Here is a 22827-nt window from a genome sequence, read left to right as displayed (position 1 = left end):
AGTAATAATATATCGATTATTAGGCTCCGTTGCGGAGTTCAGCAACTTACAACCCTTCTTTATAAAAAAAATACTAGTTTCAAAAATAAGTTACAAATTAGACTTGTATGTGAGAAGGGGGGGGGGAAGAAGATTTTTTAAAACTTTGTCTTATCCATAAAGCTCTGAAAAGGGGTACAAATCACAATTCAAGATATGTTAATTGAGAATAATGTGTAGAGTCATCAAAATTAGCTTTATAGTTACTCAACTTATTTAGTATATTAATCAAAACATGTCAGTTATTACTACTTTTAAATATTGCCATATCGAAATTAAAACTCTCAAAGAAACAGCATTATGTCGTTAATATATCAGCAATTGTTTTTTTATGAATTATAAAAAGATTTTTAAAACTAAATAATTAATTAAACACAATAATTTATCTAATTTTCAATTAAAAATTCTTTGCAGACGAAGAAATATTTTGATGTATTTGGTCATGTTTGTAACCAATAATGTGGTTGGATTGACCTACAATGTGTAACTAATGGTACAATTAGTCTAAAACGTTGTAGTTCTCATTTCATGATTATATGATTGTATTTGTTAAAGAGTGCATTGGGTTGTTAATTAATGTAGTCCCCAAAGTTTTATTATAATGTCACTTATTTGTTAGCTTTGGAGACTTTAAATTGAGTTTTGTTTGGTTGGTTCATTAAGTTTAATGTCCAAGTGTTAAAACGACTAATTATAATCTACAGCGGGGGTTATTTTTTGTATCAATATATCGGCCATCGTCTTATATCTTTAGATACCTGAGTATAATTTGTATGCTAGCTCATTACTCATATGTCAATTATCAAGATAATGTTAGTAAAATGTAAATACTAGGCTGTTTTAATCGTATTTACATAATTAGTATCACAATAGAGTTTGAGTTACTGAACCTATTACAGTGTTGCTACACTGCTACAAATAAGAGACTTTGGGTACAGCAAATTATTTTTGGGGGAAGATTGGGGACACGATGTCATTTGATATCTTAGCCACCCACATTAATACCAGGGATCTTAAGGGATAAGACAATCCTTATAATAAAGTAAAAGGATGTTTGTCGGTCTTTGTGTCTGTTTGTCTGTCTATACCGAAGGATCTCGCTAACTGATGATCCGATCGGGTTCTCCTTTACATGGTAGCTATTCATAGGTCCCGGGAAGGTTTATAATTATTTTAGGGGAGGTTACCAAGAGAAATCGCCCCTAGAAAAAAATTAACCTCCCCCCCCCAAAAAAAAAAAAATATTGAATTAAATTTTTAAAAAACTAAAATAAAAATGGGATCAGGGATTGTCACTTCTCCCCCTCCCCCCCCCAAAAAAAAATATTTTATATTTCCTTTTTTTAAAATGTAAATTAAAAAAAAAATACGATTTTAGATTCAACTACCCCTCCTCAAGTGCCCCTAGAGGCCTCTAGGGGCGTAGCCGCTAGTGAACGATATATTGCTATACATAAATCCCTAGATATCTTCTTCTGTAGTTTAAAGATAATAATTTTAAAGCTTTGACAATTTTTTTTTTAATATTCTACTAAGTACCAAAGTACCCAATTGTTAGGAAAATAGAGTTGTAAAACTTTGGGTACTAGTGAATTTTATGCTACAACATTGTGTTACGATTGGTTAAATTAGGGGATTGGTCATCTAGACATGTTATATCTATTTCAGATACAGATGGATAGTTATCAGAAATGTGATCAGAATGCATAAATCTATGAACTAAGGCATTACCTCGACTTCTGCTTTTACCCAAAATTTCTATATTTGATTTCTAATTGCAGAGAATGAACGATAAAACGATTATGGTAGATCAAAAGTTTTATTTGAAATTTACTTTTTAACACCCAATTAAGATTTTATATTTCCACCAAAAGTTTTTATGCTAAACTTTCTTTAAAATAAGCAAATAATAGATTTTTTTATAGTGTCATTAATTTCGGTATCATAACTTTATAATAGTATAGCATTGACAACCTTTTGGTGACGGTCATACAGACAATTGGACGTACAGATAAGCCCTAATTATAGAATAGCTTCGCTATTAACAATATAATATCCACTTAGCTTGTAATTGGTATCATAACTTTATAATAGTAAAACATTTACTTCTTGTCAACATAAGAGGAACACAAAATATTATATTAGGTCAACGAATCTCTTTTTTGGGGGGGAGGGAAGTAAAAAATAACAGTAGGAGGGTTATTCAAGTTGTGTTTTATTTGTTTTAGGAGGGAGAGTGGTAAAGAAGCCCCCCCCCCCTGTACAATTTAGAAAAAACAAGGATGACAACATCCATAAAAGCTAAGCTCTGAAACGTTACGACAAACCAACATTGACACTTGTAGAGTGTCAGAACTGAATAATCAGAATATAAATGTATAAAAGTCAAACGAAACAAAATTGTGAGTAAATCAGCTGAAAAACTGCTTAAACACAGAATATTGTTTAAGGACATACTTACATTTCTAGCACTTCATTATAGAGATGCTTCGTTCATAACCAATGTACTTTGTTGTCCTAGGAATCAGAATTTAAAAAATCAGACCATTTGGATAATTTTATCACATAAAATGTTGATATTAAAAAAGTTGAAAAGCAGCATGTTTAAAATGGACGTACGGACTTTCTGGTAACGATTATAGAGTTGCTTTGCTTTTAAACTCGTACCTAAAGGGTGAGCAAAAAAAATGCGTAGATTTTTAAAAGTCAAATTGCGCGGCTTGTGTTAATAGTAGAAAAATGTTACGCATACCATTAGAACCATTAAGAAGTCTATTTTTTGGAAATATAAGAACGATTCCTCTGCTACGTATAGTTAGGGAGCTACATGTTTAAATGTCCCAACTGACTTAAAACTTCACTTGCGAGTAAATTTTGGGACATTTTACCACCTAGCTCCTAGATTATTTGTAGCACAGGAACCGTTCTTATATTTCCAAAAAATACAGTTCATAGCGGTTCTAACGGTATGCGTAACATTTTTCTACCATTAACAAAAGCCGCGCAATTTGAATTTTAAAAATGTACGCGTGTCTTTTTGTAAGAATTATTGTCAAATTATTGTCTAATATTTACTCGCAAGTCAAGTTTTAAGTCAGTTGGGATATTTTAACATGTAGCTCCCTAACTATACGTAGCAGAGGAATCGTTCTTATATTTCCAAAAAATAGACTTCTTATCGGTTCTAATGGTATGCGTAACTTTTTTCTACTATTAACACAAGCCGCGCAATTTGAATTTTAAAAATCTACGCATATTTTTTTTGCTCACCCTTTAACTCCTATAGTAGTCATCATGCAAAGTTTAAAATCGATAGGACAATTCTAACATGCCTAAATTAACGAAAAGAGCAATCTGTTACGTACGGGCGGTCGTACGGACCGACCCTGATTATATAGAAAAGCTACGCTTTTAAAAACAACACACATTTGGTGAGATTATTTTAATCTCAAGTTATATATCCGTTTACTTCCAAAAAAACAAAAAAGGCAATTAACAAATGTTTTAAACTGTAAAAAACTAATCCTATTAAAAATAAAGCTTTTTGAAGCAAAACCTTTTCTACATGTATTTCATGTCTGTCCTTATGTTTTTACGGATAGTAATAATGGTGAATATAGTAAGGATCCCTGTAATAAGTAGGTATAATCATAAAGGCGTAACGAAAAAATATAGGTCTAAATTAAAATATTGATTTTAATACAAAATTTTTATATAATGTAATTGAAATTTTGACATTATTATTCGAGGATATAATGTTGTAGGCATAGCAACTGTACAGAAATGTCTAAAATAAAATAACATTAATATTCATATAATTAACTTTTTAACTGTTAATATTCGTTTGTCCTAATGTTTACTTTTTTTTGCTTCGCTTGGTTAGTAAATTTATGTATGGCTATGCTAGTAATGGATAAAATAAATTATTGTTTTTAGCTCTAGCTGCGAAAAAAAAATATTTTCTTTTTTAAAACTCCTGTTGGGTTCACTTTTAAAGTAAAACATCATATTTTTCGCAGGGCTCGGCAGCCGCGCGTCATCCGCAACAAAGCCTCAGATATAAACCCTTTTGGATGCTTTATAACAGAGAAATTGTCATATCAGGGTAAGGTGTACATATTCTATAATTCCATATGTCGGCGTGTCAGTAACGTTTTGGGGATTTTCTCCGCTGCCATCCAAATATTTCATAGCCATTTTTAAAAAATTTCTCTGGCCAATTGGCACCCACTCTATAGTTATTTCTATCCGTCTGTCTGGAACACAGTAATAGTGTCTGACTGATTAGGACGTAACAAAAAAAAATAGCCAATGAGAGGCCGTTATTGACGAATGGTAAAATTTATAGTGGCCTCTCATTGGCTATTTTTTTTTGTTACGTCATAATCAGTCAGACACTATTACTGTGTTCGTCTGTCTGTCAATAACGCTTTAGAGGAGACCTTATTTATGATGTACTTTATTTGTATTTCGATTCTTAGTGGTAATTTGGTTGTTGTTATCCATGTACATTCCCATAAATGTTGGGACGAGAACTGGTGCTTTCAACATGGGTTCTCTTAAATCTCTTGCAATTTTCTGTTTGTATAGCTTTGCTGATAGATACTTAGTTACTAATTGCTGCGCTTATTCAGGACATAGTTGTTCTTGTTTTCAAAGGTGATGAATTGTTTTTATAAGCATAAACATAAACACTAGGCTATTTAGCTGCTGACAGTTGTGTGATAGATAGATAGATAGATAGATAGATAGATAGATAGATAGATAGATAGATAGATAGATAGATAGATAGATAGATAGATAGATTATATTGATATAAAGATAACTTTTTTATTGATAACAGAAAATCACTATATGATTCAAATCACAAATTTTTGTTTCCATATCAAAAAGTTTTCAGATCTAACTAAATTCAAACATACATACGATTTTGTGTTTGAGATAGTGAGAGAGAGAGAGAGACAGAGAGAGAGAGAGAGAGAGAGAGAGAGAGAGAGAGAGATGGATAGATGGATAAATTAAGAGGAAAAGATATAAACATAGGAGATAAATGGTGTTCATACATAATCGTTGTTGATTGAAAAAAAATTACTGTATGCTCCCAGAGGCAATTAGGAACACTTGTAGTATGTAGGAGGGGGGGGGGGGGAGGTGAAGTAAGTTGACTCCACTTATTGTAGTTTATTATTTTTAAGTAAAAAAATATTAAAATTGCACCTTTATCACTTTTGTCGGTATATCTTGATATCTCTTATAGTTTCTGAGATATCAGAGTGGAAGGGCTATAAATACCCCACCCCCTCCCCATGATACAAAGCTTTGTGGAAGCCCATATAATATTTGTTGAAATATTTTCAAAAAATGATCATGAAATTTTGCTATCTTAATAAATTGCTGTATCATAAATGTACCGTATGATGTAAGGAAATATGGAAACCCATATTTATTCACAGAAATACCCAAAACATTATTTTGTCCCTCGGAGTTTTTGAGAGAAAGGGGGAGAGAGAGAGAGAGAGAGAGAGAGAGAGAGAGAGAGAGAGAGAGAGAGAGAGAGAGAGAGAGAGAGAGAGAGAGAGAGAGAGAGAGAGAGAGAGAGAGAGAGAGAGAGAGAGAGAGAGAGAGAGAGAGAGAGAGAGAGAGAAAGAGAATTGTACAGATGTGGGTATAGAGCGAAATTTAAGATCGAGTGGGTTACGAAATTAACTTTGCGCGGTGTTTTATCATTACAGGTAATCTTTTCAATAGCAGACTTAATTTCCTAAAATAGACGCACGGCCAAAGTAAAACATTAAACAGATAATAATTTTTCAGCAAAACTAAGACATGTATTTTTATTGATAGCTGATTTTTTCTATTTTCCGAAGCTTCGTATTCAAAGAAAATCGCCCCAAAAAAATTCTGTTTTCATAAAAATGAGGGATGAGGAGAGGAGGAGTGGGAAAGAAAACCCATTTTTTATATTATTGCTGATTTTTGAGCGACTTTCTTCACGTACCGAAGCTTCAAATAGGCTATTTATCTCTTCTAATACAGATCACCTGGATGCTAGGGGCGCAACCGCCAGTTTATAATATCTAATACTTTAAAGCGTGAAATACAAGAGAATATTCAAAATACACAAATGAGTAACTGAGAGTAATTAATATTAAAACAAAAATTTTACTTTTTTATTTAATTTTTGCAAGATTATGTGGGCATCGAGTCATGCATCCCCGGAGATGTTTTAACCTCCCGCTAACTTTGTATCTTCCGGTAGATAGTAGAGAGAGAGAGAGAGAGAGAGAGACAGAGAAAGAGAGAGAGAGAGAGAGAGAGAGAGAGAGAGAGAGAGAGAGAGAGAGACAGAGAGAGAGAGAGAGAGAGAGAGACAGAGAGACAAAGAGACAGAGAGTATATTAGGTGTGATGATAAATAATTATGAAATAAATCAGTATTTTTTATTGCGAACTTTTTAATAAAATTATTAGTTTTTTATTTAATCGTATTTTAATCTATTGGAACTTAATTTCTAGTTGTTTATACAAAGGGTTGATACTACTATATATATAAGTAACATGATGCCTTTTTGTCTATCTAATGTAGTGGTAATTGTCAGTAAATCTATTTTCGTTCCTACTATTAAATATTGTCAACCTTGTTTTTAAAAGCGAAGCTTTTCTATAATTAGGGTCGGTCCGTCCGTCCGTACGTCAGTCCGTCCGTCCGTACGTCCGTCCGTCACAGAGAGTTAGCTCTTTTCGTTAATTTAAACAGGTTAGAATTGTCCTATCGATTCCAAACTTTGCATGCTGATTCATATAGTAGTTAGGTACAATTTAGAAAGCGAAGCAACTCTAAAACAATACCTGAATGTCCGTACGTTCCATTTTAAACAAGTCGATTTTTAACTTTTTTGACAACAAAATTTTGTATGTTAAAATTATCCGATTCTTCTGATTTTTTAAAAACTGAATCCTATTACAACAAGGTACAATGTTATAAGCGAAGCATCTATATAAACAAGTCCAAAAATGTAAGTATGTCCTTAAACAGTATCATATATTTATGCAGTTTTGCAACAAATATTGTTTGTACTGATGAATTAATATTCTGCTAATTCAGTTCTGACAATCTACAAGTGTTAATGTTCGTTTGTCCTTCCATTTCAGAGCTTCGCTTTTATGGATGTTGTCATCCTTGTTAAACATAATTTATCAGTGTAAAAATTCATTGTGAAAATAATTGATATTTATGTTGAACCTTATTTGATAGCCTCAAAGACAATAAATCTATAATAAAACAAGGATGACAACATCCATAAAAGCAAAGCGCTAAAACGGTCGGACAAACGGACATTAACACTTGTATAGTGTCAGAACTGAATAATCAGAATATAAATGTATAAGAGTCAATCAAAATTGTAAGTAAATTTGTTGAAAAACTGCTTGATACAGAATAATGTTTATGGACATACTTAGATTTTTAGGACTTAATTATAGAGTTGCTTTGCTTATAATATTGTACTTTGTTGTCCCCGGAATCATTGTACAAAAAATCAAATCAATCGGATAATTAGATCATATAAAAATTTATTGTTAAAAAAGTAAAAAAATCAACATGTTTAAAATGGACGTACGGACATTTTGGTAATGATAATAGAGTTGCTACGCTTTCTAAATCGTACCTAACTACTGCAGAAATCATCATGCAAAGTTTGAAATCAATAGGAAAATTCTAACATGCCTAAATTAACGAAAAAAGCTATCCGTTACGGACGGACGGACGTACGGACGGACGGATGGACGTATGGACGGACCGACCCTAATTATAGAAAAGCTTCGCTTTTAAAAGATATATAATATTTTGACTGGTTAGAATTGTCCTGTAGATTTAAAATTTAATGATTCCTCTAACAAATAAGTACGATTTAGAAAGCATGGCAACTCTATAATACTTACCAAAATGTCCGTACGTCCTTCAAAACATGCTGATTTTTAAATTTATTACATCAATCTTATATATAAAATTACAAAGTACAATGTTATAATCGAAGTCCTTTATCAAATCTTGATTCAAAACTAGCTTTGTTCAATTTTATCAACATAAATTCTAATCCACTAATTATGTGCATCATCATTGGGGATGTAAATCAATTTATAGAGCATTGTATTACCACCTAAGATTCCTAGCAAACTATTAAGATAAACCCAAAAATAAATCAAAATTCAAACTGAAATATTACTTAAGTTTTCTTGAATTTTTTAAACAGTTAATCAGATGTTTAATAAAGTGTTTTTTATCAAAGTCAATAGACATTATCGGCTCAGTAATCACAATATCTAGTTCTAATTGAATTCGTTTGCGGTTTCAAAATAAAGACTTAGTATCTTAATACAATGTTTTTTTTTTTAAATTATATGATAGGTTGCGTGAATAAATAACTAAAATATTACTTTAAATTGGTGTACATCCCCAATGATAACACACAAAATTATCCCTTTTGTAGATTAGTGATCATTTAACTTGATAAATTAACTAATCAAAATTGAATAAAAGTCTCCAAAGTAGTAAAGCCAACAAATAGGAAAACGTTATTATAAACTTTTAAGGAACAGAGTAATAAAAAAACAATGTCCCCCCCCCTTCCTCCTTGGTTATTCCATTACCAGCGGCTAGATCTGAAGATGCCTTGGAGTTTCTAAATTGGGGAGGGGTTAATGATTTTTTGGGTAGGGTCATTTTTTTCAAAGGCAATTTCTCTTATGAGGGAGCTCTCCCCCAAAATAGCTCGAACACTAAACTGTTAAAAGCTTCACTTTAAAGGAGAACCATTTAGGTTCAGCGGTTATACAGGCTCTAGAGTCGTAGCCACGTGTCTTTAGTATATAGTTTAAGGTCTTTTGTCTGTCCGTTAAGATCTTAACCGAACCGAGTTATCCATTACTGGGTAGCTTCATATAGGTCTCAGAAAAATCTTATTTGTTTAAAAGTAACAGGATCTCAATTGTCTGTCTGTGTGTCTAAGTGTACCAATAGCTCCTGCTATCTGCTGGACCAATATGGTTCTCCTTTTCAGTCTTGCTGCTTCTTATTGGTCCTGGGAAGATTTTTAGTTTATTTTCTTGGACAGTATGCCCACCCTCCAAAGAAAAAGAAAAATGAAAGAGAGAAGGTGTAAGTCGACCACCTTACAAGAGCCCCTAGATGCCTCTAGGGGCATAGCCACAAAACAATATGGTCCTAGAGGTTACGGGCACAGTCATTGGTAAGCTAATAATTCAATTACGTAAGTTGCCATTTTTCATTCTATTATATTTTTTTTCCCCCATCAAATTAAAAATATTACAAATTATTAAAAATATTATAAATTACAAAAATAATTTTACAAAAGAAACAAGGATGACAAACATTCATGAAAATTGAAGAATATTCATTTATCGCAACGCACCATCGACAGCTTTCCGTGGATATTAAAATGAAAATTTGTATGATTAAAAATATTTCATTTTTTATTCGTGAAAATTATCTGTAATACGATGTTATACATGAAAGCCATAATAGAAAAAAAATGTTACTGAATTTCAATAGACCTTCATATGATATAGTGTTGTAAGACTATCTTCAATAGAAGCTGAATAAATCACATAAATAGGGAATATGCTAGACATGAAATTCTTGACAATATGTTTCTACTTTCTATCTTTAGAAACAGCCAAGTAAATTGTGTTTTAACCAGTGGCCTGCACAGGGTTTTGCCAGGAGGTGTATTACACGAGGGAATGAAAAAAAGGGATAATCCCCATCTGAAGTTCTATACGTTTATAATGAACATGAAGTTGTATATTAAAAGCGAAGCTTTTCTATAATTACGGTCGGTCCGTCCGTCCGCCCGTAACGGATAGCTTTTTTCGTTAATTTAGGCATGTTAGAATTGTCCTATTGATTTCAAACTTTGCATGGTGATTACTGTACTAGTTATGTACGATATAGAAAGCGTAGCAACTCTATAATCATTATCAGAATGTCCGTATGTCCATTTTAAACATGTTGATTTTTTTACTTTTTTAACAACATTTTTTCGTGATCTAATCATCCGATTGATCTGATTTTTGGTATATTGATTCCTGGGACAACAAAGAATAACGTTATAAGCGAAACAACTCTATAACCAACATTATCCTGTATCAAGCAGTTTTTCAACAATTTTACTTACAATTTTGCTTCGATTCTTATACATTTATATTCTAATTATTCAGTTCTGACATTATACAAGTGTTAATGTCTGTTTGTCCTACCGTTTCAGTGCTTCGCTTTTATGGATGTTGTCATCCTTGTTTTTCATGGCATTACAGTCGTACCGACAGGCTAATCTATGAGTAGATGTTTATTAATCAGAGGAATCTTTGTCGCTAACACTTAAAGTACACTTTTGAGCACTAACACCCCCTCCCCCATTATAATTGTAATTAAAATAAAGGGGTCAGGACTAGTTTTTCGCTTGATTTTTTATTACTTTAGGTTAGGTTAGGTTAAGTTAGCCCCGCAGAGTTAAACTTCAAAGCTCCGTATGGGTTAAGAATAGCAAAAGAAGGTTATTTTATGCGAAGAATAAAATTATAATTTTCTCTGCATTAATAAGAATTAAAATAGGAATACATAAATTAGAGAAAAAATACTTTTTTGGATTGACGCAAATTTTACACTATTGACGCATTTTTTAAAACTCTCATATAGAGACTCTTTAAAGTGTCTGAAAAAATAACCCGTGTGACGTCATAAAAAAGGAGAGTTAAGAGGAGAAGTGGAAATTGAAACTTCTTAAAAGTAGGGTTGGGCCGGATATCCGGTTTGGCCGGTTATCCGGCCGGATATCCGGCCATTTTCAATATCCGGCCGAATACCGGATATAAAAACTATCCGGTTACAGGATATCCGGCTGATTTTTGACGCCGGATATCTGGTTTTCCGGCCGGATATCCGGTAATTTGCCGGATATCCGGTAATTTGCCGGATATCCGGTAATTTGCCGGATATCGAACGTTGGCCAGATATCCGGCCCAACCCTATTAAAAAGAGATGGATCTATTGATGTCATTTTTTCGGACACTTTGTAGAGTCTCACTGATTTATCCAGTGGTTAATTCAGCGGTTTCATAGATTTTAAGTTTCAGACTGACAGACAGACACCATTATATTTTACATTATAAAGTTTGTGTTACAAAATAATTAACATAGAGACAAACATTTGCGACTAAAAACACAAATTTTTGTGTATAATTTACTTTTCAATTTATCTTAAGAGGAAAGGGAAAACTTTTTTATGCAAAAACTTGGAAATGAATCACCGTCTTTTTTTCGGTTGTGGGTTTCTCACAGCAATAGAGTGACACGCATTTTGGCCGAAATGTCTTTTATAGGCACTATGAAGAGCTTCCAGAAAAGCTTACAAAAGTGGTATTGATTTTAAATTTTTCTTTGATATTTGTGGAAAATTTTCTGAATTATAACATGATTTTTCAGTATGCCTGAGAACCAGTTCTAATCCAGCGGATATTAATCGGTTTCAAAGCCATACTGAAAATTTATTTAGATCCATTGGGTGTAAGAAATTTAGAGTAGTGTAAGAAAATAACAGCCAATATGCTAACAAACTAAATCTTTTTGAGGGAAGCTTTGTATTGTTATATTTGAGCCTATTGTTTAGTTGGGGAGGCGAGGGAAATGAATATCGAAAGTAAAAAATGTTTTAAAACTTTTTGTATTAATCAGTAAATTAGCGCATGATACGAACACATTTTGTTCACATTCTGAATTAATTTGCAGGGGTGTGTGACCTCTAAAACTTTTTAAAGTTTTGGTGGAATGAACACTCCTAAATTTTTGGGTGTAAAGGGGTGACAAGGGGTATCCCTAAGAATAAGTATCTTAATTTTGTCATGGAAGTGGATGCAACCCCATACTTCTCCTTCTTCATACATTTGTTTTTTACCTAGATTTTCATGTTCTCTAATAAAGTGAAACACATAGCAGCCTAAAATAACAACCGCCCTTTACTCTCATTCTGAATAAAGCAAGCTAAATTTACGACGATTTTTCCCCTGTTATAATATCCACGCATATTCTAAATCCATTAAAATAAAATAAATTAGCTATTCCAAATTTGTTGAACAGAACGCACTCTGAAGGTGCAAAGCATACCAGTATTATTAAATGTTGTTTTACCCCAAAAAAGTTTTAAAATGATTTTATTTACACAGCTAGGAAAACTATGCAGTCATCATCATTTAATTGTAAATGTACATATATTAAAAATATTTTTTGCAAACCGTGCTTGGTAATGAGTCGCGCCTTTATTTGGGCCAAGGCATTCTCAATACTTTAACTATGTATATGTCGCGCAAATGCCATATCAGCAGTTGGACGCTTCCATAACGTCTTTATACATTTAAGAAGTGGTGCAGGACCGATATTCGAACTTATCACCATCCCGACGACAAGTGGATTCTAAAAAGTACGCGTTTATTCAGATATTACAAAGCGTCATTTTTTCGCAATATTTCGTGAAATTTGTTGCAAGCTTCAAATGCGCTTATTAGGTCAAATTGTTCTTAAATATGCATTTAATTATACTAGGCGTTTTTTCAAAATTTAGTATAGTTTGACTTAATCAGCACATTTGACTCGAATCTTGTAATCAATTTTACGGATAATTGCGAAAAAAATAATGCTCTTGTTCTAGACTTTTTTGCTTTGATCAGATATCAATGTAAACCTGGTAATAAAATGCAAGGAAAAAGGAATGTGATTCTGACAACCTTCCTCTTTTTATCCCCTTCTTACCCACCCCTCTCCAGTTAGATGAAAAACAAGATATACCCCCCACCTTACTTCCAAAGGTTTCGTGATTTTATTTTTGTAGAATTGATTGTTAAAATAGCTAGGCTTCCTTAAAAATTACGGATTTGCCGTTTGTGAGATATTACAGTAATTTAAAAATTAGTCTAGCTACCTCTATAGTTTGTTTCATGTCTCTGAAATATTAATCAAGACATAATTAATTTCCTACGGCGAAAAAAATTCAATTTTTACAATAAAATTATAGAGAACATATTTTTCAGAAATAACAAAAAATGATTTATTACTTGGATCTTACACCAGATTTTCATGTACTTTAACGTTTTGTTTACTGGTTTTAATATTATAATTTTGTAATACAATATCCGCGAAAATCTGTCTATAATACGATGCAATAAATAACGACGAAGCCCATTTTGTTCCGAATTTGTATCACTTTTGAAAAGTGCGACTCCAGTTACGTCATAATTTTCTTTCCCGAAAAAGGGAAGGGGGGATGAAAATCTCTTCAAAAGAGATGGGGAAAAACCCCTTTTCTCTCATCTCTTTTTTCTTCCCGCCTTCCCTTTTTTTCTTTCCCCCTTCCCTTTTTCGGGAAAGAAAAATATGACGTAACTGGAGTCGCACTTTTCAAAAGTGATACAAATTCGGAACAAAATGGGCTTCGTCTAAATAACTATTAAAAGTTTTTAAAAGATCAGTCACCTCTTAATTAACATTTATAAACTTTAATTATATTTGTTTGTTTTTTATGACAAGGATGATTATAAATAGATTGATAATCATGTAGCTATTTTAAATTTTGCCTCTTTCTTAAAATTATGCCACCCCTAAGGATCTAAGGCAATAGCCGATAAATTGATGTATATCCCCAATAATGATACACAAAATTACTTCTTCTCTTTTGTAGATTACAAGGAGTGGTTAAAACGTTTGGACATTCAGGATTTAATTACAGTTCTCAAAGTTTTTAAGTTAACGAAAATGAAAATGATATTATAAAACTTTGGGGACTAGTGTAGTAAACAGTCTAATGTGTCACCCTTGTATATTGACAGAAAGGGATCGGGGACTGCTATGTAAACTGTTTTGTAAGCACAATCCCATTCGTTGGCTCAAAAAACTTATGCAGACCCTTACTAAGTATCAAATTAGTAGTGTCAAACTTGTTCTTATTTTTAAAGTTAGTTTGGATGTGCATCAATTTATCGTCCATTGTCTTGTCCCTTCAGATCCATGGAAGGTAGATAAAATAAGAGTTTTTTATATCAAAAGCTACGAAGACACAATTGGGTATAGTCCCTTTCGTGACTACGCTTCTTAAGGGGCGTTTTGGCGTATTTTCACAGTAGCTTTTCTCATATTTCTACCCTCTGCGGGGGGCTTTAACCCCATTGCCTAACCCTGCGGGGCAATCACGCTAGCCTAACCTATCAAAAGCTACTGTGAAAATACGACGAAACGCCCCTTAAGATTAAGCGTTGTCACGCCAAGTTAAAACTAAAAAAAATATTTAATTAATCATTGGTCTAAAAAGGATTGTGGTATTTGTAATATGAAAAATAATAATTACATTTTGTGTTTTACTCAGGCTAACCATTTGAGAAAAAAATAAATTGTCTAAATCCCCTTTTTCTATGAGTTTTATTCAAATATAAATGCATTTACAAATTATAATTAGATGTTATGACTGTATTTGATAACAACCAAAATAATTTTAAAAAGTATGTTATTGCACGACCTTTGTGTAGAGGTGCTAATTGTGAGTTGCACCTGTTTATTGGTTAAGGCAATTCTTTGGGAGGGAGTGGCTTATCTAGAAGTAAAAAAGAAAGTAAAAAACTCTTTTGCTAATTTTTTAAGAAAAAAATTGGTTGTTTTGAAATATAATTTAGTAATGAATTTGATTATTCCCCGTACAGCAATACACAAAGCCAAATAAGGCAGTGCTCCTACAATTAGGCTAAACTACTGGCTTTGTCTAAAGTGTCTAGGGCGTCCTTCCAAGTAGGGGAGGATCTACCCAATTTTTTTGTTGTTGCAAAATTGCATAAATACAAAACTGGATCTTTAAATCATTTTAGTGGTGAGCCAGATCGAAGTGCGCCGAATTTCAGCCAATCACAGCATTGGTGGAAAGTTGGCTCACCCCGATCTGGCTCACCACTAAAATGATTTAAAGATCCAGCTCAGGATACCGAAAAGTATATACATACATAATCGTACCTAGCTATTAAATAAATCACCATGAAACAAATAGGACAATTTTAACATTCATAAATTAATGAAAAATAGCTTTTTATTAAGGCTTTGCTTTCAAATTAAACCCTGAATCATTAAACAGTCATGCTAAATCTAAAATAGTCAATTTTGTATTAACATCAATTAATGCAATTCTAAATATGATCAGAGAAAGTAACTCAGTTTATTAAAAAGGAAAAGATGGGACATTGGGAGGGGACATTGAAATGTCTATTACACTAGTCTCTATAGTTTTATAACAACTTTTTCTTATTTGTTGTTATGTCGTATCTTTTATTAAATTTTAATTGGTTGGTTCATTAACTTGAGTTTCCAACGTTTCAACTACTTATTGTATTTTACAGAAGGGATAATTTTATATATCATCATTAGGGATGTACATCAATATATCGGCCATTGTCTTATCCCTTAAGAACACAAAATTGACTGCATACTAACTGCTCAATATTGAGGTACAATTCAAGATTGGTCCTGTCCTGTCATTGAGTTAGGTTAATTAGAAGAGCCCCGCAGTAACGATACTCCATACTACTAGAAACATGTTTTAATGAAAAATATTAACTATAAGGGTCTTTCTGTTAGACCATACAATTTTAGACAAAATTACCCCTTGTAAGAGTTAAGATCATATTAATGAAAACGTTGGATACTATTGCTTACAAATTAATAAACTTTTGAGGGCAGAATCAGTTACTTTCTTTTTTTTTAATTTTAAAATCTACTTTTCTCAGCTACTGTTTAAAGGTAAATATCTGAAATTGATCTTGCTTAACAAGACAAAATTGCTTATTTTTTAATAAAGGTTTCTTGATTTTTAAACTGAACATTTGTTTAAATTTAGCTCACTTTTTAATGTATTTTTGTCCATCTATGACTTTTTTGTGCTTTACTGTTTTAATTGATGTCATACTTTTTTTTCTTTATTTTTTTCACTGAAGTATTATCAATGTGTATGATAATAATGTAATTTTACTTGTAAAGTTAGAAGGAACAAATTTGAGTGTCAGTAGTAATATTACTCTTCTACAATAAAGTTCATTTTATCACCAAATCTATTCTTAAATTGTTTCCACTTTTTGTACATTTGTAGCAAATATTCTTAGCCCAAAAGAAATTTTGAATTTTTATATAAAAGTAGCAAGATGTCTATGAGTGTGTGTAAAAGATCTCACTTACTGAACTGAACCTAATAGTTTACTTTACAGTGAAGCTTCTTATATGTCCATGGATAGTTTATAACTAGTTAAGTGGAGGGTACCTCCACTCTTGCAAGAAATCAACACTAGAAAAAGAAATTTTCCCCTATAATTTTTTCCGTCTCCTTTCAAAGAAGGTGTATCAACTTTTTTTTTATAGCTAGCCGGTTCTTTTAGTAAGTAGTAGATGTAAAATTTTTCATAAAATTCAGATATGCAATCGGTTTTTATGTAGACCTCTTATTTTTTAAGTAATTTAAGTTTTTTTTAAAAAAAATTAAGTCGATTTTAAGGTACTAAAACGCAACAAAAAAAAAAGGAAGAAAATGTCCATTATGTACAAAAATAGTAAGATCTTTAATTTGACACCTTACTTTTAGAATTTTGTCAGGTAATTATTGAAAAAATTGATTTTATTAAACCCACGAGAATAAAAAAACTTTGAACTTAATTTTATCATTTCACAGGTAAAAAAACATGGGTTCATATATACCTTTAGAATCAGAAAAATATTACGAATCCATTGTAAGCAAAATTGAAAAAAAGTAAAAAAATTAAAAATAAACAAATGGCCAATTATATTTTTTGTTCAGGCAACACTTTCGTCTTCCCTTTTTTACCCCCTCTTTACCCCCTCATTACCCCCTTCCCATTTTTATACTCAATTCAAGAATTAAGACGTTGCCTGTATAATATAATATGATATTTTCATATAATTCCTTTTATTGTAGTTTATATACTATATTGTAAACTTTTTTTCAATTTTGCTTACAATGGATTCGTATTATTTTTCTGATTCTAAAGGTATATATGAACCCATATTTTTTTACCTGTGAAATGATAAAATTAAGTTCAAAGTTTTTATTCTCGTGGGTTTAAAAAAATCGATTTTTTCAATAATTAACTGACAGAATTAAAAAAGTAAGGTGTCAAATTAAAGATCTTACTTAAAAAAATAAGAGGTCTACAAAAAAACCGATTGCATATCTGAATTCTATGAAAAATTTTACATCTACTACTTACTAAAAGAACCAGCTAGCTATAAAAAAAAGTTGATACACCTTCTTTGAAAGATTGGAAGTTGTATTGTCGAATCTCCCCACCACCACCTATTTTTTCAAGTGCCCCATGAGGCGTCTAGGGTTTTATGTTCCAACTAAACAATTATCTAGTTGAGTTTAAAATTTTTCGAAAGCTTCATATAGGTCTCAAGATGTTTTTTTATATTTTTGGCACAACTCCCCCCACCCCACACTTTGTCGATATTTTTAAAGATTTTTATAATGAAATAAGTTGTTGAAATTGAGCATTAAAAATGTACAACATAAAAGATCAGGTGAAACAAACATATAAAATGGTTTAGTTTCGGGTTAGGTTAGGTTGTATTTGGTACAGGTTTGTCCCCGCAGGGATTAGGTTTCAATCAAGGATGACAAAATTAATAAGTAGCGAAGCACAAAAAATCATGGAATGGATAAAAAGACAAATTGAATTATAGAGCTTTTGTTCAGCAGAGAGAATATGCAGAAACTCAATGAAAATCACGAAACCTTTAAAAATAAGGTCAATAATTTTTCAAGCATCACAGACAGACCGACGGATTTCATTGGAATTTTCAAATATCTTCAACATCAGCCGAGAAAATCATGATTTCCAAATTAGCGTTACTGACTGACTGACGGACGGACAAAGGGAAATATAGATTAGCACCTCAAGTTCTGACACTCTACAGGATTTAATATGCGTTTTCCTACAGTCTGAATTTAGGAATTAGCTTTAAGGAATGTTGTCATCCTTTTTTTTCATTTATTATTATCTAGAATTTTAAATATATGTGGATATTATAAAGTCTCTTCCATACGAAAAAACTATGTCTAGCATCGTATTACATCCAGCTTTCTACGAATATAGAATGTACAATCATAAGATTAAAACCAGTTAGCCCAGTTAAAAAAACTGGTTTTAATCTTATAATTGTACATGCTACATATATCCGCGGAAAGCTGTTTATAATACGATGCGAAAAATAACTATTATTAGTCTTTTTGTTCATCTAATAGGAGGGACTGGGATGGGGTACAGGGGTGGATATTGCTGTTTTAGACAGCTGCAAGTTTCACCTGATCCAATTAACAATAAATTCATTTTTAGAATACAGTTGAGCTAGAAAATACTTTGAAACGCCTGCAAGGTCATAAAGAGGTCCAGGTAAAAGAAAACGTATAAAATAAACGTATAAAACCGAACTTTAGTTTTAAAAATATTTCATACATTTGAACAATTGGGCGTTCTCAAATAGGGCCCTGTGAGAGTTAAAATCAGTTGAGAATAAAATCCAAGCCGTTCCTTGTTGCCCTTTTAAGATTTCAGATCGAATTACACTAAATGCAAACTTCACTCTTCTCTCAATTTTTAAGTGTACACGAATTTCATCCAAAAAAAATGAAGAAAAAAATTAAAGTTGCCATCATTTTATTATCTCAAATTTTATCAATTTTTTGATTTTTAAAGTTTTATTAAATATGCCTTTTAAAATTCTTTATTTTCAGGGCGTTATAGTACTAAACGAGGAAGGTAAAATGTTTGTTTATTCTTTTTAATTACTATAAAACAAGTGGAAAAGTACTTTTAGGTAATATTTCAAGGTATTTTCGAAGACCCTCTATTCTTAAAAGCCATAACAAAACAATTTTTACGTTTAACTATGATTTTTTTTCCATTGCCAATACAAATTTTTTTACCAGTTCATTTAAGTACACAACCTACTTGGGTAGTCAGTTTATCGGTCATTCTACATGAGATATTAATAAATCCATCTCACAAATGTCCTGTTCAGAGCTTACGGGTCTAGGATTTTTTTTACTTTTTGGGGAGGAAATTTAACTCCCAATTTTAAACCAAAACTGCACGCCCCTAGAAAACGAATTTATAGTTTTAATTAAGGTACAGCAACCCAGTCAAGCTTTGAGGCTGAATTTACAAATAAACTACAAAAATATGTTCATAACTTTGCCGAACAGGTACACAGATAGATAGATATGTTCACAGACAGACAGACAAACAGACAGGCATTCAGATATACAGACGGATAGGCATACAGACAAACAGACAGACTAATATACAGATAGATATACATATATACAGAGAGATAGACAAACAGACAGACAAACAGACAGACAAACAGACAGACAAACAGACAGACAAACAGACAGACAAACAGACAGACAAACAGACAGACAAACAGACAGACAAACAGACAGACAAACAGACAGACAAACAGACAGACAAACAGACAGACAAACAGACAGACAAACAGACAGACAAACAGACAGACAAACAGGCAGACAAACAGACAGACAGACAAACAGACAGACTAATATACAGATAGATATACATATATACAGACAGATAGACAAACAGACAGGCATTCAGATATACAGACGGATAGGCATACAGACAAACAGACAGACTAATATACAGATAGATATACATATATACAGACAGATAGACAAACAGACAGACAAACAGACAGACAAACAGACAGACAAACAAACAGACAAACAGACAGACAAACAGACAGACAAACAGACAGACAAACAGACAGACAAACAGACAGACAAACAGACAGACAAACAGACAGACAAACAGACAGACAAACAGACAGACAAACAGATAGACAGACAGAAAAATAGATAGATTGATATTCATACAGACAGACATACATACAGATAGACATACAGATAGACATACAGATATACGGACAGATAGACATAAAGTCATACAGACATATAATACAGACAGAAAGATTTTTTAATCTCGTAACATAGTGAGAGATATAGACAGAAATACAGACATACAGAACAGAAATACAGACATACAGAACAGAAATACAGACATACAGAACAGAAATACAGACATACAGAACAGAAATACAGACATACAGAACAGAAATACAGACATACAGAACAGAAATACAGACATACAGAACAGAAATACAGACATACAGAACAGAAATACAGACATACAGAACAGAAATACAGACATACAGAACAGAAATACAGACATACAGAACAGAAATACAGACATACAGAACAGAAATACAGACATACAGAACAGAAATACAGACATACAGAACAGAAATACAGACATACAGAACAGAAATACAGACATACAGAACAGAAATACAGACATACAGAACAGAAATACAGACATACAGAACAGAATTACAGAACTACAGAACAGAAATACAGACATAAAGAACACAAATACAGACATACAGAACAGAAATACAGACATACAGAACAGAAATACAGACATACAGAACAGAAATACAGACATACAGAACACAAATACAGACATACAGAACAAAAATACAGACATACAAAACAGAAATACAGACAGACAGACACATAGATAAAGTTATTGACCTAAAAGTTTAAATTTTAGTCTCGAAGCATAGTGAGAGATATGGACCCAACCAATGAACTTTCTTACATCAGAGTTAAGAACTCTAAAATTGAGTTTCTAATAGCCCCAGGTAAGGGTATTGGGGGGGGGGGGAAGGCGGGGTGGCTTTTTTTTATAGGGCCCTAATCCTGTAAAGCCTATATCTAATTATGCGAAGCTACCCAGTAACCAAATTAACCCAACTTAACCTGACCGAAAGTGATAAACAAATAAATGTAGAGTTATCCACCTAATTGTTTTCAAGCATTTTAAGATAAGGTAAAGTGTTGAATGTATATACCAAATTATTTACCTCAGGTAGGACGTTATACCCCATAGCATGCCCCTGCTTACAAACAAACACGGCAATAAATATTTTTGGGGGGAAAGGTTTCGTGATGTTTTACATTTATAATATTTATCATCTATGCAGTAATAGACAAAAGTAGAGCAATAAAAAGGCCAGCGCAGCCAGCGGTGAGACAATTAAACAATAATAACAAATTTTCTCAACTATTTATTTTCTAGTCTTTACTACGAAGTGTTGCCGTACAAAAACACGTATAATTGGTTACAGCTGCTTAATTATCCTTGTAATTTAGGTGAAGATTATACAATTCTGGTGGTTCAAACAGTTAGTCAAGATTAATCGCTTCACGGATGTATTTAAATTATAGCTTGGCAGCCGCTCGTAAGCCGTATGTAAGTCTCAGGGAAATCAGACTTTTAGAATGTTAAAAATCATCTGGAAGTTTAAATTTGGTAATCTCTCTTTTCAAACAAATTTGCAATGCACCCAAACGGGTTTAAAGGGGTAATTGCACGAAATGCATTTAAACTTAGTGAACTGCATATATTTTCTTGTTCAATGGTTTAAACTACATTTATAAGGCATAACTTTGATAAAATTTAGTAGTCAAAATATTTGTTATTTTTTATAATACAAAATTATAAATGTTTGATGGTATAGTATAATACTTATCACTTATGCTTCAAATCATTTTTTCTGAAATGCACTTCAAGCAACTATCCCTGTGAGCCTTAGTTGCGGCTTACATTCGGCAGCTGAGCTTGATTCAAATAAATGCCTTTTTGACATCTTTATAAGCTTCTTGCAGCTTGAAGTACACCCTCTATTTTTTTCGTACATTTATGTATTCTGCAAGCTTTCTATAAAATCTTTAATAGGTAAATAAAAATCATTCTTAACCTTTCTTCTGGTTAAAAATCTACATTTATATCAAGCTGTTCAGGTTGTTTCCTTTTTGCATTATATTTTTACCAACGGCTTCGCCCCTAGTCTCTAGGTTTAAAAAAAAAGAATAAAATAAATTGAGTATAGTAGAATCTGATCGGTTCAGTGGTTACTGAGATCTTAAGGGACGGAAAGTCAGACGGACAGACATCAAGCTACTTTGTATTATAGATTAGTTGATTTCTGTTCATATTTTGCAGATTTATAATGAAAATATATGCTTGATATCTTGATCATGTTCTTATGGATGTTGCCTTTCTTGTTTGTTTTTCTAAATGTATTTAAAATATATCCAAATGTATCTATTTACCTTGTAAATTGTTTTTAAAAAGTATATAAATAAACATTTATTTAGTTTTTTGTTATAAAACATTACAAGTTAACAAAAAGTATAAACATTTTTATGAAGATTCCTATGACAAATGCAAATTAAGTCTATAATATGGTCAGTGATTTTCTGAAGATAGTTGGTTTAATTTTTTTTCTCGTATTCATTCGAAACCGGTGGATTAGAACCGGTTCTCATCCATACGAAAAAAATATGTCTAGCATCGTATTATATCCAGCTTTCTACAAATATAGAAATGTACAATCATAAGATTAAAACCAGTTTTTTTGCCCGTGCCTTTGGCACCTCGGGGCTAAAAAACTGGTTTTAATCTTATAATTGTACATTCTATATCCGCGGAAAGCTGTTTATAATACGATGCGATAAATAACTATTAAGACTATTTTGATCGTAAATTGATTATCTAATCTTTGATTCATTTTGTCTGTTGTAATTTTATTCCA

General features: G+C 32.1%; 2 protein-coding genes across 2 annotated transcripts in view; both read left to right on the top strand.

Moving 5' to 3' along the window:
- Positions 1-22827, top strand: part of RpL6 (ribosomal protein L6) — a 208346-nt gene that overhangs the window by 152343 nt on the left and 33176 nt on the right. The window lies entirely within an intron of this gene.
- On the top strand, positions 17607-21904 carry LOC145330684 (dynein light chain roadblock-type 1-like). The gene is made up of 6 exons (XM_080175341.1): positions 17607-17670; positions 18486-18542; positions 18884-18908; positions 19278-19354; positions 20781-20871; positions 21383-21904. The coding sequence occupies exons 1-6, from the start codon at positions 17650-17652 to the stop codon at positions 21427-21429; spliced, it is 318 nt and encodes a 105-aa protein (XP_080031467.1). The 5' UTR covers positions 17607-17649; the 3' UTR covers positions 21430-21904.

The sequence above is a fragment of the Acartia tonsa genome, chromosome 10, assembly GCF_053477335.1.
Source record: "Acartia tonsa isolate MP-2025a chromosome 10, ASM5347733v1, whole genome shotgun sequence".
Taxonomy (NCBI): domain Eukaryota; kingdom Metazoa; phylum Arthropoda; class Copepoda; order Calanoida; family Acartiidae; genus Acartia; species Acartia tonsa.
Note: the sequence above shows the minus strand (reverse complement) of the source record. Positions and strands in the feature narration are given on the sequence as shown.